Source organism: Squalius cephalus (assembly GCF_949319135.1).
Source record: "Squalius cephalus genome assembly, chromosome: 10".
Taxonomy (NCBI): Eukaryota; Metazoa; Chordata; class Actinopteri; order Cypriniformes; family Leuciscidae; genus Squalius; species Squalius cephalus.
In genome coordinates, this window is record NC_137131.1 from 42,448,817 (window position 1) to 42,463,620 (window position 14,804).

At 37.3% G+C, this 14,804-nt stretch overlaps 1 protein-coding gene across 1 annotated transcript; it reads left to right on the top strand.

Moving 5' to 3' along the window:
- The first annotated feature begins 327 nt into the window (after window positions 1-327).
- Window positions 328-13,193, top strand: vstm2lb (V-set and transmembrane domain containing 2 like b). The gene is made up of 4 exons (XM_079882969.1): window positions 328-534; window positions 7,881-8,047; window positions 10,031-10,078; window positions 11,328-13,193. The coding sequence occupies exons 1-4, from the start codon at window positions 435-437 to the stop codon at window positions 11,544-11,546; spliced, it is 534 nt and encodes a 177-aa protein (XP_079739095.1). The 5' UTR covers window positions 328-434; the 3' UTR covers window positions 11,547-13,193.
- The last annotated feature ends 1,611 nt before the right edge of the window (window positions 13,194-14,804 follow it).

Below are 14,804 nucleotides of genomic sequence, written 5' to 3' on the forward strand. Positions count from 1 at the left end.
TGCCTAAAGAAAGTTGAGTTTCCCACTGTTTGTTCATGTGCGTTCAACTCTTTCCAACATGACTTGAACACACCATACGGTTGTTTTGTAGAAGGCCACTAGCCTGATCTGCAAGTGCAAATCGTACAAATGATGACTGATCATCTGTACATCATGCACCATTATTGAATGAAAAGTCGTCGTATTCCGGTGCAATAATTGTGGAACTGTTTAGTTTGCACATTTAGAAGGTGACTTTCAATGCACCGGTCGCATACCTGATAGTGCGAGCAGTTTATATCCCTCCGCCTAATTGATAATTCACCTGACCTCATCACACACACGCGCCCCTCCGCGTGTGTTCCTCCGCGCTCCGGGACACCGACGCCCACTCGACCGACACACGCGCTCGGCTGCCGGTTCACTGGAAGATCTGATGAGTGCATAGAGCAGACATGGGCTCGTTTGGAGAGATGCTGTGGATTTTACACTCGGTGGGAATTTATGCCCAAATCAGCGCGAATTTGGTGGTGGACAACCACGTATCTGGAAACGGTAGGCGTGAGTGAGGAACGGGAACTAATGAAACGGGATTGAGTGTCGTGGGATGTGTCTCAAATGAGCTGCCAACCTAGATTGCGTTTCTGGGGCATCATACATGCGTGAACTGATTCAGAACGCAAATATATCCTGTCTGGATATAGGCAGCTTATTAAGTTTTGCTCTTCTGTTGTTGATTTAATTAAGTATTTAACTCAACATTTATGAATAGAGCTTGAAACCATTGTTTTTGAAAGTTTCTTATGAACTGCTGATATAAAGTTTCTTAGGAAAGAAAAGATGTTTTATGATAGATGATATTAGCTGACATAGGTCATGAAGCAGTTTAAACTCAAACCAGATTAAAACATGTGACATAGACTGGGGCAAATTATCAAAGATATCACAGTAGCCTAACTATAAAGTATTATTATTGGTTTAAAACATAATTTAGCCTAAATTGACTTATTCTAGCAGTGCTTTGTTTGATGGTTACACCTAGTTAATTAAGCTGCCTTAAATAGAATAATTTTTGTAAATCATCTCCTCAAAACCAAAATCACATTATTGTAATTTTTGTATGGGTATCAAATTAATAAAACCATGCTGGCATTCATTAAGATGAGTCAACTACTGTAAATGAAAGTTTGAAAATATATATACATTTAGGTTAAATATTTTTGTGTGTTTTCTTTTACATTTTTTGTTTGATGTTTCATAATTGTTTTGTACAATGCATGTTAATGAACATTTTTAAAATACAAAATGTATACAAGCCGGATTAAAGCGACATTGCTAATTTACATCCACATGTTTAACTGTTTATATTAAAATAAAAAGCTTCTATTAATGGCAGGGTCCAAAGGCAACACGCACCAACAGTGGAAACGACAAATATTCAACTATATTTTGATCTATAATTTCAAACAGACATAAACAGAATTAAGACCCATTCAATATGTCTTTAGTCAAATTTAGTCCAAACATAACTGAATTGCAGTCCTGCAAGGATGTAACCAGCTGGACAGAAAATAAAGTGTAAGATCTAAGGGTTTTCCACGGTCGTCTTCTCCAAGCCTTCATCTCTGACGCTAATGTTGTGACATGATGGGCTTGAGCAGCACAAAATTCCCAGTTTTCCTTTTTCCGACAGCTAGTGTCTAGACATTGAACTGATGCTTAAAGTCCCTATGAAATCAAATTGACGGTTTTGGCTTTTAGTATGCATATGTTAGCTTTACTGTTATCTATAAGCTAGTGTGCTCCAAAACAATGACAATATTCACATTTAGAAGATTATTAAAAATGTACAGTCTCTCACTCCCGCCAATATGGATCAATGATTTTGATGACATCACTCTGCACTTCAGCTTCTCATCAGATTTTCTGTCCAATCAAATGCTCTCTAGAATCTGAAGCCCCGCCCCCTGCATTATAAATAGATGCTGAAGCTGCAGCTGAAATCACTTTTTCACACATTTATTATTTTCTACATGGTGAATGGCACGTAGTGCACTATATGGGGCATAGGGAACGATTCAGACAATGTAAATATACTTTCCATTGCGGCGAATAAAGTCTGGTTTCACGTCAGTGTCACACAGCTCCGGTCCAGAGACACGACACACAGAGCGGATCGTACGATCGAGTCCCACAGACCAGAAAACGTATCGGACCCGACTGAGTTCTGCACAGAATACTATATTTTAAAGCGATATGGAGGAGAAACAGTTTGAGATTAACAGGAAACTGTGGCTTTAAAGGGGTCATATAATGCCATTTTTGTACAAGCTAATATGATTCTTTAGGGTTTAAATTAAAAGTTTGTAATATACTTTAATTAAAAATTCTCATTAGTATTGTAAGAAAACACTCATTTTACCTGGTCAAAAACAGGTCTGTTTTCAGCACGCCGTTTAAGTGCATGTGTCTTTAAATGATAATGAGCTTTGCTCACCCCGCCCCTCTGTTCTGTGCGTACACCGTTTGTAACACAATAACCATAACGCGTTGTTCATTATAAACGTGGGATTATGAATTATATTGAGAATGTTGTACATAGAAAACATGCCGTAATGTACCCTGAGTGTAAACAGGCGCATTTATCGTGACGTGAAGCATGCTAGCGATTTGCAAAGATTAATATAAAGATTAATAAAACGTTACACTCACTTCAGTTCTTCTGGAGGTACAGCAGGAACACGAATAAGTGGTACCGATCCTTTTTTCAAGAGCAGCTTCTTAGTAAAACCAGCTTTATACTGACCCTCGTTTGTAAAGCAGTCTGGTGTGTGAAATGATTCGCGCAAACATGAAAGCATTGACGTTGATCGTGGGGAATATTCCCTTCGAAAACAAACTCAGCCACTGCGTCTTCAGCGGTTCGGATTTAGGAACATCAAAATGATGCTGTGTTCGTTATTACACCCAAGAACAGAACACCACAATCGCTTAGAAGCCATTATGCTCATAGACAGTGCTCCACGCGGACTATGATGACAGCTCGCTCACGAGCGAGGGTGGGTCTGTGTTGAAACGCTGCTGTCAATCAACAATCGTGGGGGGGCGTCCGACCGTGTGACTTCACAAAATCGAGCGGCTTGATTTGAGACAGGGGGGAAACATATAAGAAGATAAAAAAAAAAAACACTGGATGGATTTGTATCATTTTATGATGGTTGTGTACAGGCACTGCCAACACACATTTCAGTACAACCAACTTGTAAAAGTGCATGTAGCATTATATGACCCCTTTAACGACTCAAGCTCAGCGGCTCTGGCCGAGCGGTGATATAAACTAAATGCTATTCGTCATTTTAAAAAGTGGAGGAGCTGTTTCCTGTTTCAGTGGACTTTATATCAACACACTGAAGAATGCTGCGTGTTTAGGCACTTCAGTGGACCTTTGAGTCATGGCAACTGATGTAGATATATTGAATTTTCAATTCAATTCAATTCAAAGAACTTTATTTATCCGTTAGGAACTTCATTCGTAAATTTTGACAGTACAGTCAGTATTGAACAGACAGATTCAATTTCTTGCAAAATGATCATAGTTTTTCATTCTGTTCTCAGTTTTCAATGGTGTAAAAAGAACAGTGGGCAATCATTTCCTTGAATGGAAATAGTTTCATGGCCATCTTTTACAGTAATTCAGTCACTCTCAGGGTTTTGTAACTGTGCTTCCCCTGCTTTGTTCTCCTGTGTTGTGTGATTAATGCTGTGTATTTTTGATCTGTTAATCTGTCTTTGATCAATATAAAGAGAGAGCTGTGAATGAGCGGATTATTGATCGGCTAATGGCTACTGTGAATCTCTCAGGTTAGATTACCAGCCTCTCCACTGGGAGTCAATTAAAAGTTAAAGTTCGTCCTCAAATACGGTTTTGTGTTTCAGTGAAGTACACAAGCTGAGTGAACGATCCGATGAGTTCTGTGAAAATTCACTCTCATGTTCTGCTTTAAGGAAGTAACTGTAGCGGACTAGCACCACAAAACATCACAGAATTCATCAAACCGTTTGACCTTACTTGCTTCCTTCAAAAAAGATTTTCTGTATGATGATGTCATTTTGAAACTGGCTTTTGTTAGTTGCAATAGATTTTCCATCATGTTAGCCTTCTGTAAAGCTATATTGAGTATATTGAAAAACATAAGTTGACTACACTGTAAAAAAAAATGTAAAAAAAACATTTACGGAAAAAAACTGGCAGCTGTGGTTACTAGAAATTTCCTATAAAAAATATGGTAGCAACATTTTAGGTTTTACAGATTTAACTTAAAATGTACAGTAATAAACCGTATTTCATTATCTGATATAATGTTAATTTACCGACCTGTTGAAGTATTAATATACAACCAACAATCATAGCAGTAATGAGTGTCATTCACACAAACATTAAACACCATCATGGTAACACACATGAAATTTTAAAAATTCAATAAACATTAATTTAACAACATTAAATGTAACATAAAACCCTAACGTACATAGCTGATTAGAAAAAAACTAAGAAAACTATGAAGAAACAGTTATTTCAACAAAAATACATAAATTGTGAAGTGTCACGAAGGGAATTGTGGGAATGTCAATTTACGATTTTTCACTGTAAATTATACAATGACTTGTTCATTTTCACTTCCAAAAACTGTAAATGTAACGGTATTAATTTTGCAGTAAAATTACATTAAATGTACCATTAGATATTTCACAGTTATTTACCGTATATACAGTAGTAAGGAAACTTTCTGTTATTAACAATTAACAGTTTTTCACAGTAGCATTTTTACAGTCTTTTACTGTTAAAATCACGATGATAATTTTTTACATTAGAGAAAGAAAAAATGAAGACACAGCTGGAATATATCTGATTAAATTGTCAGTTTATCATTGCAGAAGTTAGTGCAGCACTCAGACAAACACGAACAAATGTTCTTAATTGGAATATTTAATATAAACTAACATCATTTCCATTTTAAAGCCGGTATATTGAAACATGGGAGCATTTGCTTCACAGACTTTGCCATATCATGTCCAGCTGTGATTTGTCTCCGTTCCTCAGGTCAGCATGAGCTGGTTTAATAATGACTACAGGGGGTTTCGTGACCTATGCTGTCTGTCTTCATCTGTGTGGAGGTCTTCCTCCAGCTGAGATTAAACCATGAACCCTTTGTTGAGGCGAGGGAACAAATATCATGCTGGTTGTCTGCAGCTTTCTTGTTTGTCATTTATTATTTCTTTTTCTTGCCTTCCTACACTCACACTCACTTCTGTCATTCAGTGGTACACCTTTTGAGAATTGCTGTAGTTAATGCTAACTTCTCTGTAGGTAGAGAGATCTATCGTAACATTGCATGTCATTCACTGGTGCAGTAAAAGCCCAAAAAATGAGGTTTTTAAAGCTGGCTGTATCTGAAATCTGAAAAACATCGCCATATATAGAGATAGGAAGGCAACAATGCATGTCAGAATCCAATCTTTAAATACGCCTTTGTCGCCAGTTTTTGAAGCAGTTTAGTCGGTGCCTTCATGCAAACGCTGCCTATTAAGTCATTGACAGAATGGTAAGCAAGGCTGCTAGGTTTCAGACACTGAGTTTTAGTCCACAGTAATTCTGATTGGTCAATACAGTGTTCCTGTCATCCTAAAATACACATTATACTAACAGCTACTGTGTATATAGGCACTCTTCTGCAGTCTATAACTGTGACTTCTCACAATATTGCAAGACCTCTTGTAACTTATTTCTTAATTTATCAAAAACGGTAAGAAATAAAGCACGCACAAATAACAAGCATTCAGCCTTTGGGTTAGAGAGCAATTATGTATTTAACGCAGAACAATGTTGACTGTAATATTAGAGTTAAAATGTAATTAATTTCACTGAATTCATTAAAAATAATACAATTATTGAATGCATAATTAACTTGATTTGATTGCGCTAGCATGCAATTAAACTCATTAAATTACATTAGTGCATTTCCATGGAAAAAATATTCAGGATGATTTCTAAAGCATTACAAGCATACTGTTATTCCTCTTGCTCATGTAATATTACTTAAATATTCTAAAAATATCATGCTATATTTCAATATTTCTATTAATCCTGGAAAAAGTTACCTTGCATTTTTCACTATAAAAATAAAATAATAATTATAATAGTAATTTTATGTGAATATAGTTTATTTAAAGGTAGATTCTTAAGGCAAGAAGAAAAGAAAAATACCAAATATTATACATAATATACAGTACAAAAAATAATACAGTATTATGCAAAAAGGCATCAACAAAATAAAATATACAGATTATAAGAAGAAAAAAAAACAAATCAAATGCAGCTGTTCTAAATTAAAGATGTTTTTGCTGAATGCAGAAGAACTTGTAGTTAAACATTTTAGGTCGTTCATGTATTTCACACATAAAGAAAATGTGCATTTACATTTATGCATGCATCAGACGCTTTTATCCTAGAGGAACATAAGCAATTTGTCACAGAGCCAAAAATATTTGTTGTGTACAATGCCAGGTTTATTAGAAAGCTAGATTAGGAAATGGCTCGAGCTACAGCAGAGGAGAAATGCAGAGAAGAAAAGGACATATTTTCACTTGCATTGGAAATTCATCCCATTTGAGTGATAAAAAGATCAATCAGAAAAGCAGTGTGAAGATGTGCAGTGCTTATAAACAGTTAAAAGAGAGATGACTGTAACTTCTGCCACTGGTGATCCTGTAAATGCTCTGGCTCTGATGAGCATACAGCTTTTTCAATCAAGATCTGTTAAATATGAGTGTTAGCACTGGTCAGATCAGCTCTCAGACTGTAACGCTGCACCATCTTAGACTCTGGGTAATAACCTTTATACCAGCCGGATAGAGACTGTGCATATTAATGACAAGAGAAACTGTCTTTCTCTCTCCAAACAAAGACAACAGATGGCCACACTGTACACTCTCATTACAGAGACAAAGAGCAGAAATCAGGGAGTAATTACAAAGATGCAAAGGGAAAAGATGTTGACAGTGTGTGTGTGTGTGTGCGTGTTACTAATGTTGCACAGACTCAAAATGCTGGCATTGCCACATGTGCTATCTTGAGGTTTGTTGAGTGCAATAGTTTCAGATCACTGCTAAATTCCCAGGATATCAAAGATCTTCAAAGATTTTTTTATGCCAGGCAAATATAGTGAAAAATGTCCCCTAGAGAGCTCTCTTCTAAGCAAATAAAAATGCAAATCTTGAAATAAATGCTGTGCTCAACATCTTGGGGTTTGCATGAGGCTAATATTTAATAATATAATTGTCTGTGATCGTTATTCCTTAATTATTTTATATTATTTATTTTTCGCAACTACATATGTTTTTGCAAAACTCCAAAAACGTACCTATATATACAATTCACTGCAGTTTACAGCTTTCATTGCCTTTTCAGACAAAGTATGAATATAGGGGAAGCTTATCGATTAATATTCACTAATTTGAAAGACCTGAACAATAGTCCAGTGAGAAATAAATAGCAGAATTGAATGAAGAAATGGAGAACGGCAGAGTCCCTTTAGGCCATCAGACTGTGTGTGTGTGTGTGTGTGTGTGTGTGTGTGTGTGTGTGTGTGTGTGTGTGTGTGTGTGTGTGTTTTATACTAATGAATTAATTATATTGTTTGTCCTCAAATGTATCTCCTTAATTATCTCCAGTCCTGTTTGCAATTAGTTTTCTTGAGCTTTGGACTGTCAGACCTCTAAACACACACGCACACTCATACACACGACTGAAAGCATCTGTGTGAAGAGATTCGCAGAACCAGTATGATTATATCTATAGAGAGCAGGATGACCAATAATGGTTTTAATCTCCTTCTCCTCAGCTCTTTTCACCGAGGTTCCTCGTGACGTGGTGTCTCAGGCTGGAGATGACGTGGAGATGTCCTGCTCCTTCAGAGGAGCTTCTTCATCCTCAGTCTCTTTGGAGATCCAGTGGTGGTACACCAGACACAGCAGAGACTGGGCGGAGCCACACGCGTCCACAACCAATCAGGAAAGCCGCAAACTCACCTTTGATTTGTTCGAATGTTTTTACGTTGTTTTCATCTATTAAAGCTGCAGTCCGTAGCTTTTTTGGGTTAAAAATGATCCAAAATAATTTTTTGAGCGAGTACATAACCAGCCAGTGTTCAAAACTCTGTTTGCCATCGCTCGATTCAAAACGGTAAGCTTTAATGTTTTTAACTCCAGTGGTACTGGTGGATTTCTGCGGGAAATTCGAGCACATCTTTGCGTCATCACGTCACATCTGTACACATAAAGAAGACTCTCGGCTAGTAGGCTATGAGTGTGAGGATGTTGGAGGTGGAGGTTTATAGCCTTTTCTCACAGCACTTGATATAATTAAACTTATCAATTTGATGGCGGATCCAGAAAGGTTCAAACCAGGCCCGGGGTGGGTAAGCGGGAGAAGCGGGAGAATTCCCGGTGGGCCGCTTCACTTTTGGGCCGGTCGAGAATTTTTATTTTTTTTTCATATTTGTCACGTTAGTTACATTAGGCTACACACGTTCCGCATTCGGACACCGCAGCGCGCAGCCTCTGCATGGGTTGTACCATGTGAGGGAGTTCTCCCCTCCCATCCTATAGAGTTGGTTGGGTCCACCGCCGGCGCCTACCGATAGCTGGGCCGGCCCTATAGTAACGGTACGCGTCAGGGAGGATGGATGGGAGGAAGAGGCCAGGGGGTATGGAAGCTTGTTTCCGCCACAGAATAAAACATTTTAAAAGATAATTGCGACTTTTTATCTCACAATTGCGAGTTTACATCTCGCAATTCTGACTTTATTTCTCAGAATTGCGAGATATAAAGTCAGAATTGCGTGAAATAAAGTCGCAATTGCGTGTTATAAAGTCAGAATTGCAAGATATAAAGTCAGAATTGCGTGAAATAAAGTCGCAATTGCTTCTTATAAAGTCTAAGTGAATTATTATTTAACCTTTACATTATTTGTTGAACCATGGTATTAATACAAACTACACAATAGTAAGAGCTGAAATGTTGCTTCATTTATCCAATTTAGAAAAAGTGCTAATTTGGAATTCCTCCATGGAAAAAGTGCGCCCGTCTTGGGCCTGAAACTCCCGGCTGAAAAGTGGCCCCACTCCGGCCCTGGTTCAAACGACAATCACCAGTGACAACTGGAGATTCACCCGTTGTAAAACGCGAGACTTCGGACTTCGGAGAAAAAAAGAGACTGCAACTGGCCCATGCGAAAACAAGGATAAATATCGGAAGCGCATTAAACATCACGCAATGCTGATGTTGTTAGCATTAACAATTTGAGAACAAAGTATAATTTGCACGGTTTGACGTGATATGATAAGCGATCGTTAGATTTAATCGGCGCGATTTACTGCAATGCTTTTTTCCCCTTAGTTGGTCAGAACAAACGTGGATGTTACTTGTTCAGACGACATTTTCCAGTGAAAATTCGTATGTTGGTCATACTTCCAAAAAGTAGAATCTGTGATTGCGAATGCACACCGGCTGACAGCCGTACATTCTCCTCAAAACATTGGATTCATCCGCGCTGTGCAAAAGAGGAAAAACGGCAGACTGCAGCTTTAAAGATGAATACTTATTCTTTCAAATAGATTTGGTAGATTATCAAGCAGTTTGTTTCTGAAGAAAAGAAATCGCACTGTAGCACAGTTTTGAATGCTTTGTAAACACTACCCAACATTGTTATAAATTTTACCAAGCAGCCAGTGTAGGCTACCGTATTATGATTTTTTGACCATTAATACCTTTAATAAATATAATTATAATTTATTCAATACCAGTTATAAAGTATAATAAAATTTCTAAAAAACAAGAAATATTTTAACCATTATATGTTGCTATGTTTTGGTTTTTTTAAATCATGTGCCGATTTTACGAACCATGTCCTGGCGTGTCCTGAGACAGAGTTGGACACAGTTTGTCCAGATAATCAGTCTTAGCTTTAGTTTTGATATGTTGATGTGTCTACAGGTGATTCCACAGGAAAACACACCAATGGGGGCGAATAAAATAAGTGTGAGTTTTGCATTTAGAAATTTCTCTTAATTTGACTTAATGTTCAGGTTTCCATATGCATTATTTTCTGATTTATTACATGTTGCTTTATTCTGAAATTGTACGATGCTATATATATAGGCTATATTTATATATAAGAGAGAGAGAGAGATACCAAACTAATATATTTTGCTTTTCTTGTTGAAATACTGATAGTCACTCTTGCCTATTCTTTAAATAGTTTTTTTAGTAATTCTGCACAGTAATTTCTGCTATGTGGTGCTTTTGCGTTCCTGTATATTGATTTATGTTCATTAATTATACCTCTTGTGAGAAGGAATTTCTTCAATAGATATTAATCAGTGCTCATAAACATGTTCATTGTATGGCATCTCTCTGCAATTCACGTTTTCTTAAAGGGGCTATATGTACGAATTTTCATGTATTAATCACTTTTTTATTGCTAATGTGTGAACAGTTTGTAACCGAGACCTTCCCTGACTCAGTTTGTCTATGAAAGCCTGTAGACTGATTTTTATTTGAAGGATTCGGGACGTTTTTGGCGGGAAAATCAAAAGCATGCGACGGTTACGCTCCCGAGAGCCTCTCTATCATTCACACATGAAATTAATTCTTAAAATGTTCAGGATTATGCCGAAAGAGCCATTCTGTACTGTAATGTCAATGTGTCATGCAAGGAAAAGCGAAAGAGCCATTCTGTACTGTAATGTCAATGTGTCATGCAAGGAAAAGGGATTAATTAAAACTAGTCTCACATATAATCTATAGTCTAAAATATACTATCAAACTATCATAACCGTGTAATATTAATGAGCTCATCTGTCGTCATGATGCCGGTGAATCTCAGATCCACATCTCTATGATCAGATGATTTCTGAACCGCTGTTTTCTCACCGCTGGCAGTTTTGTGTGTTTATTCTTGAGAGGAAAGCGTGAAGCACATATTTACAGATTCATCTAAGCGTTGTTCGCTGTGTGGACGTGTCTGGATGTTCGATAACTGTATATCGCTGCAATACGCAAAGAATGAAAAAGATTTTCGTCATGAGTATATTAAGGCCTTAAATCACGTTCAGTCTTGTGTGCGTTACGTGAGCACGAACTGTAAGTCACTGACTGCAGTTCACTCTAACGGCCACCGGTGTCACTATAACAAGGGTTTCTGAATTCTACATACAGCCCCTTTAATTTCCAAACTTAATTAGCTAAATGTGAATGTGCAATAACCATATTTTATATTTGCTTTAAGGTGGTAAAAGTGGTTGGCAGCAACATCTCACATAAGCTCCGTCTATCTAGCGTCAAGCCATCAGACGAGGGGACGTACGAGTGTCGAGTCATTGACTTCAGTGAGAGCCAAACCCAGCGGCACAGAGTTCGGGCCTATCTGCAGGTACAACAGAAGATTCATATCAATGAGCAGAAAGAAGAAGATAAGAAGACATCAGAGCAGAACGCAGGTCCTTAAGACCATCAGATGATCCAGCATGAGGAAGAAGCGGCCCGTCGGGTTCATCATCATCACGAGAGGAACGAGACCAGAGCGGGAAACAAACACCAGTCAGAGACACAGTGACTGTCCTGATGAAAACTGCACACTGTAAAGAGGAGTGGAGATGAAACTAGGACAGTCCTGATTTTACAATCCTCGTGTCCTGACCGAGTTTGTCCAGATAATTAGTCCTAGCTTTAGTTTGATTGTTGTAAATAACTTTTAAACTGGCATCGTTGTGATTTGAGCTTTTTCTATTATAAGGAAAGGAACCAGCAATGTGTGGATTTAAAGCGATAGTTCAAATTATGTCATTTTCTCACCCTCATGTAATGTGAAACCTGTATGAGTTTCTGAGAAAGTGACTTAAAGGGGTGGTATAATGCCCTTCTCACAAGATGTAAAATAAGTCTCTGATGTCTCCAGAGTGTGTATGTGAAGTTTTAGTTCAAAATACCCCACAGATATTTTTAAATAGCATGTTAAAATTGTCAAAACGCACCGTTTTTGTGTCTGTTCCTTTAAAGACAAATGAGCTGCTGCTCCCGGCACAGAGGGCGGAGCTACAACAGCTTGTGTCATTTTTACCTCAAACAGACATGCACTGAAAATTTAAAAAAAAAATAGCCTTTTATGTTCAAACCGCAGTCAGAAAGATGGAGAGACTCAAGAAGAAGTGACAACATGTAGACAACATTTCTGAATGGTTAGTTGATGAATTTATGTAGCTTATGTGACGTTATCTTCTAGTCATTGATTAACATATTCTGTCTTGATAATCTATAAATCGTGTTCAGGGGGTGGGGTTTATGTCAATTCTAGGGTTGGTGATGTCACTAACCCGGGAGGAATGTGGTGTAGTCTCTATCAGCCGTTTGTTGTAGTCCTTAAAAAGCGATTTCTTTAAAAGCAAATATCTCCCTTTGCTTTGAACTTTGAGCGTTGTAACTTTGCAGATGTTGTTTATGCTCAAACAGCAACATTACACACTAACTAAAGTTAGAAAAGTCAAATCATAATCAACCACCCCTTTAAATAATGTATTAGCTGAATATACTCACTTGTTGAACTCTGAAAAGCCACTGCGGTGATCTTAAAAGACCTCGGCTCAGCAAAAACATTATTGTGTAGAATGTCAAAATAAAATACAAAATGTCCCCACAAAGATGGCAATATGGACATTTTGGTCCCCATGAGGAAAACAGCTTATAAATGATACTAAGTGATGTTTTTTTTTAAATGTAAAAATGCAGAAAGTTTTGTGATGGGTATAGGTTTAGGGGAAGGTTTAGTGTAAGGGGACAGAATATACCGTTTGTACTGTATAGAAATCATTTTGTCTATGGAGAGTCCCCATAAAACATGAAAACTCAACGTGTGTGTGTGTGTGTGTGTGTTTTATAATAGAGCTGTTTCTAAATGCGCTTTTACATGAATGTTCGACAGATGTAGCTTACTGCAGTTTTCTAATGTTGAAGTGATTTTAATGATGCATCTTCTGTATATCTACTTAGTTCTGCTTTAATGTTACTTATGGAATTAGATGTTTGAGTTGTGTAACTTTCTGTAATTTCTGAGGACATCACTTGTTTCAGTTAGCCTAAATAATTCATTTAACCTATTAAAAAGAATTACAAAATGCTCAACTCTGATGGGTTATTTGTAATTGTATTTTATAATGTCTAAAAAGGCTTTTCAGCGCTTGATTTATTGTCTTGTGTTCAGAAATATGATGCATGTTTGTGTGTTGTATTGTGTGTTTGTTTCATATGAGTCTGTTCTCTGAATCTAGCAAGAAGCGACACTGACACCTTCAGGATAAACCTGGACTCTTCAGATGCATTTTAGGTTTCAAACTTTAAAATGTCATTTAAATGACCCTCAAATGTGCCTCGTTTCAAAGGACATAATTACTTTAATATCAAAACAGTTTAAAGAAGGATGATTAGCTCCAGGAACATTTTTTGTTATGCCGGTTGAAAGACTCTCCACATATTGGTGTCAATCACTAAGTTAAGTGGTATAAATGTACATATACAGACCCTTTCCAAAAAATTAGAATATCATGGAAAAGTTTATTTATTTCCATAATTCCATTCAAAACGTTAAACTTCCATAGATTATAGATTCAGGGCCCACAACTTAAACGATTTCAAGTATTTAGTTGTTTATTTGTACATGATTTGGGCTTCCAGCTCATAAAACCCACAAAAACAGGATTTAAAAAAATTAGAATATTACATGAAATCACACAGTAATTAGTGATACCATGGTCATTGAACCAGGTTTTGGTTATTTTGGCAGTGTGGGCTGGTACAAATCCTGCTGGAAAATGAAGTCAGCATCTCCATAAAGCTTGTCTGCTGAAGGAAGCATGAAGTGCTCTGGAAATGTCCTGGTAGACGGCTGCGTTGAGTGGACGGCACAGTGGACCAACACCAGCCGATGACATGGCTCCCCAAACCAACACAGACTGTGGAAACTTCACACTGGATTTCAAGCATCTTGGATTGTGTGCCTCTCCATTCTTCCTCCAGACTCCGGGACCTTGGTTTCCAAATGAGATGCAAAATTTGCTCTCATCAGAAAAGAGGACTTTGGTCCACTGTGCTTTATTAAATCCAGAGTCAACGCAGCCGTCTACCAGGACATTTCCAGAGCACTTCATGCTTCCTTCAGCAGACAAGCTTTATGGAGATGCTGACTTCATTTTCCAGCAGGATTTGCACCGGCCCACACTGCCAAAAGAACCAAAACCTGGTTCAATAACCATGGTATCACTGTGTAATTACTGTGTGATTTCATGTAATATTCTAATTTTTTGAAATCCTGTTTTCGTGGGTTTTATGAGCTGGAAGCCCAAATTATGTACAAATAAACAACTAAATACTTGAAATCGTTTAAGTTGTGGGCATCAATACATTTATGGAAGTTTAACATTTTGAATGGAATTATGGAAATAAATAAACTTTTCCATGATATTCAAATTTTTTGGAAAGGGTCTGTATGTTTTGGAGGGAAAGGATAATGAATGAAGAAACAAAATAGCTGAACTGGTGTCTTTATTTCTAATTTTCGATTAATTTCTCCATTTGACCAACAGAGGTCAGTATTCACTACTCACATAATGACATTAACTTCAAAATTCATAAAAGGATAGTTCACCACAAAATCAAAACCCTGTCATTATTTACTCACCATCATGTCTTTTAAAACCCAGGGACACACACCATA

Coding starts and splice junctions, on each gene's coding strand:
- vstm2lb (XM_079882969.1), top strand. CDS start 435: ATGGGCTCGTTTGGAGAGATGCTGTGGATTTTACACTCGGTGGGAATT. Junction 8,048..10,030: donor CACACGCGTCCACAACCAAT/CAGGAAAGCCGC, acceptor TTGATGTGTCTA/CAGGTGATTCCACAGGAAAA. Junction 10,079..11,327: donor TGGGGGCGAATAAAATAAGT/GTGAGTTTTGCA, acceptor ATTTGCTTTAAG/GTGGTAAAAGTGGTTGGCAG.